The sequence below is a fragment of the Lupinus angustifolius genome, chromosome LG06 (genome assembly GCF_001865875.1).
Source record: "Lupinus angustifolius cultivar Tanjil chromosome LG06, LupAngTanjil_v1.0, whole genome shotgun sequence".
Lineage (NCBI taxonomy): Eukaryota > Viridiplantae > Streptophyta > Magnoliopsida > Fabales > Fabaceae > Lupinus > Lupinus angustifolius.
The window spans coordinates 12,953,177-12,957,322 of NC_032014.1; the positions used below are offsets into that span (position 1 = coordinate 12,953,177).

Consider the following 4,146-nt stretch of genomic DNA (forward strand, 5'->3'; position numbering starts at 1 on the left):
TACCAAGAATTTTTTAATATAATTGTACTCTCAAAAAGTTGAATTAAAGACTTCTAGAATTTTCGCAAGTTAATCTATATGCATTTGATGCAAAAAATATTTTATATACTTTCATTTAAAATGTTAAACTAATTGATAAAAAAAGTGAAAAGAGTAATGTCAATATCAAAATTTCTACACCTTTTGATGAATTAGAGATTTCTACTTTTAAATTTAATATTTATACATTTTCACTTAAACACCGATAAGTAAATAATTAACCATACTAGTATTATCAAGGAAGTGTTATTATTATTATTATTATTTATAGGAAAAAGGAAGGTTCATTATAAAGCATAAAGAAAAGACAATAATAATAATACACACGTGAGGAACAATTCATTGCCGTGTTTGACCTTCACTGAGTCTGAAACAGCGTTATACTCCAACTTCTCCTCTTTCTTCACGCCACACCACACTCTTCTTTTCTCAACACATAAACCCAAAACTCAGATTTCATCTTTTCCACTTTTCATTCCCAACACTCTGCTACTCAATCTTGTTGTGAAATCTACCAGTACACCATTTTTCATGAGAAAAATTTGATCTTTGAAATAAAGACAAATACTTTTAGATATGATAGGAAGAGGAGTTAATGGAGAATATGGCAGAGGTGTTAATAACACTATGGATACTATAAACGCTGCTGCTTTTGTCATAGAATCTTCTCAGGATCGTGTTTCTCAACCCACTCTCCAGGTATATATATTATTGTTGTTATTACTTTTATTAGTCCTGTTATAATGAATTTGAGTGTTTTTGTTTTTACATATGTTTTGTGAACATGATAAAAATGATATTTTCTGCTCAACAAGTTGTTATTGATTTGGTGTTATATGAGGATGCTGATAGATCATGTTGATGCTTCTCTGAGATTCAGGTTTTTGTTATGGATTCTATTTTTGTTTTGAACGAGGCACTTTTTGGTTGAATTCTAATAATTGGTCTCTTTTGGGAGCAAAAAGAAGAGATCTTTTTCTTTCTTTTTTATTTTTTTCCTCTTGTTTTTGTTATAATTTGTTAATTCTTTTACCTGTGTGTTTGCTGATAGAACAAATTAAAGTAGACAACTTTAAAAGCAAGATGTTTGTATAACGGTGTAAGGCCGCTAGATTTCCAGAAAAACCAAAAGGTCGTAGTTTTGATTTTGATTCATGAGAGCTACACTTAGTGAAAGGAGCCGCCACACTCCTTGAACCGTTATTAGTTCCTTAGTGGCTGAGAGGATATTCTTTACACAAAAAAGACTAACTTTTCATTTTAAAAAGAATGACAACTGTTTGAAAATTATATTAAACAATGTGAGGATTTTCCTGTGCATAGTCTTGGGCTTCCTTATTAAGAAAACTTGTGACGTTGGAACTCATAAGTTTGGCCACTGTTTTTGCTTTAATTTGGTATCAGTCTTTTTCATTGTTTTGTTACTAGTCATAAAATGGAAATAGTTTCTTCTTCTTTATGTAAATCATCTCTTTAGAGGAAGAGTCTCACTGGAAAGTAATTTGCATATGCACACAGTTAAGTAAAATTAATAAGGAAATTGTAATTTTCTTATAATCAGATTAATGAATATAAAAGCTTAATTACTAGGGGAAGATTGGACTAGACTCCTCATACATGTCTTGATCTTTTACTTACAGAGTAAAATGGAAAAGTTGATATTTCTATCTTATTATTGCCATAGACTATGGCTTAGTAGTGTATTTTTCTTGACTACTGTCATGTATAACAATGAATCGACTCCTTAATTTCCTGAGTTTTTTCATTAACTCTTGCAAGAATTGGTGTTCTTATTATTAAATTTCAATAGTAAAATTAAGGATTAAGCTATATTTCATATTGTGTAGATGATTGGTAGTTCTGATGTATGAAGAAATACTTATAGGTTATATTGTCTTACATGAATGAAACTTAAGTCACTTACTATTGCTTACAGAAGAAAAAATGGGGAGGCTGGTTGAATATATCTGGTTGTTTTGGATATCACAAAAACCGAAAGCGAATTGGTCATGCTATCCTTGTACCAGAACCTACACCTCCTGGATCACATTCTGCTGCCGCTGTTAGTTCAACCCAAGCACCTACTATAACACTCCCCTTTGTAGCACCACCTTCATCTCCGGCATCTCTCTTTCAATCAGAACCTCCTTCGGTTGCACAATCACCAGTTGGTATACTATCTCTAACTTCTGTATCGGCCAGCATGTACTCTCCGAGTGGCCCTGCCTCAATCTTTGCCATTGGCCCTTATGCACACGAAACACAACTTGTTTCACCACCGGTTTTCTCAGCGTTCACCACTGAGCCATCAACCGCTCCTTTCACTCCGCCTCCTGAGTCTGTCCATTTGACTACACCTTCTTCACCCGAAGTCCCATTTGCTCAGCTACTTGACCCTAACAATAAACACGGTGACACCTTTCAGAGGTTCCAAATATCTCACTATGACTTCCAGTCTTATCAGTTTCACCCTGGAAGCCCACTTGGTCAACTTATATCACCAAGATCTTGCATCTCAGCTTCCGGCACCTCCTCCCCTTTACCCGATTGTGAATTTACCACGGTTGATACTACGAAGCTTCTTAACTTAGACAAACTGTCTGCTTATGAAAACCAGAAGTCAAATCAAGGTTCCGGGTCTATAACCCCAGATGCTGTAAGGTCTACAACTCAAGCTGGCTTTCATCAAAATCACTGGATTTCTGAGATAAAAGTGTCACCACATGCACGCAATAATCACCCGAATGAGACTAGTATAAATCATGGGGTCTCATTCGAACTATCTGCACAAAAAGTTTTGAGATTTGTGGATAGCAAACCAGCATCATCTTCATGGACTAATGTCTTGTCAAAAGTAAAGAACGGCACAGCAACATCAGGCAGAGAAGAAAATTCAAGAGAAAATGTTTGTCATGACAAACAACTTGTCACCGAAATTCGGAACGATGTGACCCAGCAAGCCACTTCGGGTGGAGATGAGGCAACAGTTCATGAAAAGTTTCAGTCCTTAACCCTTTCTTCTTCTAAAGAATTCAATTTTGATAATGCAGACGGGGTGGACTCTCATGGTCCCGGTATAGTTACCGACTGGTGGGCTAATGAGAAAGTTGCAGGGAAAGAGAGAGGATCCTCCAACAATTGGTCTTTCTTCTCAATGATTCAACCTGGTGTCAACTAACCTATGAAGACTCACATAGTGGCTTCTTGTTCACACTTCACACAGTTGTTAGAATTTAGCATTGGTTTTTAGTTTTCTGCTGAATTGCTTAACTGAATCATAGGAATTGAAGATTGGGAGTTCTAACAAAATGATAGGGGTCTTGTTTTTGAAGTCAATATGGTCCTCAAAAAGAGTAAGTTTTGCATAATTTCTATATTCTGCAATTCTTGCTAAGTTTGGTTAGAAATAGTTGTACATTTTTTAGCATATGTACCCTTATCCTTTTTATGTAACATAATTAGCAGTTAGACAGAGATTATAATTATCTAATGATGGTGATTATCATAAATAGCTAATGATGAGGATGGTTTTGACTTTTGAAAATGAATATGCCCATGGAATGGTGATTATCATAATGACAACCATAGCAATGTTCTTAGCTTTTGCTTTAGTATTTTTTATTATTGAGATGGAAATTTGTGAAGCTTCAATTTAGAATTGATAGCTACCATATCACTAATATGGGAAATTATAAAGTATTCCAAGAGTAATGGCTGTGGTTTTAAACTGTGACCATTGCAATGTGAAATTTGTTGTCATTGAAGATTGATTTTTGAAATAGTTGTGGTTTGTTATAGTTCATCGCAGCCACAATCCATTTTGATGTGGCTGCATCATCCTTTCATCGATACTGTGATTATATATGATCCGCAATTTAAAACCTCACTAACGATGCTTGAGCCACTGTATTAAAGACAAGATGCAACCTTCAATAAACAATTTTTCATTTTTGACTAAATGGGAAATTTGTCCAAGACACTGGTCATAAATGTGGACACAGGCCAGGACAAAAGATCTTCATTCATAGAGATGTCATATAGTCATATGCTAGGATACAATTTTGTGCCATTTAAAGAGAAATCATCCAATTTTGTAGATGTCATTGT

At 34.8% G+C, this 4,146-nt stretch overlaps 1 protein-coding gene across 2 annotated transcripts; it reads left to right on the top strand.

Moving 5' to 3' along the window:
• Positions 403 to 3,384, top strand: LOC109349950. Of its 2 annotated transcripts, none has more exons than XM_019591029.1 (3): positions 403 to 515; positions 572 to 738; positions 1,976 to 3,384. In XM_019591029.1, the coding sequence occupies exons 2-3, from the start codon at positions 616 to 618 to the stop codon at positions 3,215 to 3,217; spliced, it is 1,365 nt and encodes a 454-aa protein (XP_019446574.1). In that variant the 5' UTR covers positions 403 to 515; positions 572 to 615; the 3' UTR covers positions 3,218 to 3,384. The 2 variants fall into 2 exon arrangements, with proteins under 2 accessions (XP_019446574.1, XP_019446573.1); XM_019591028.1 differs by having other exon boundaries at positions 403 to 497; positions 549 to 738.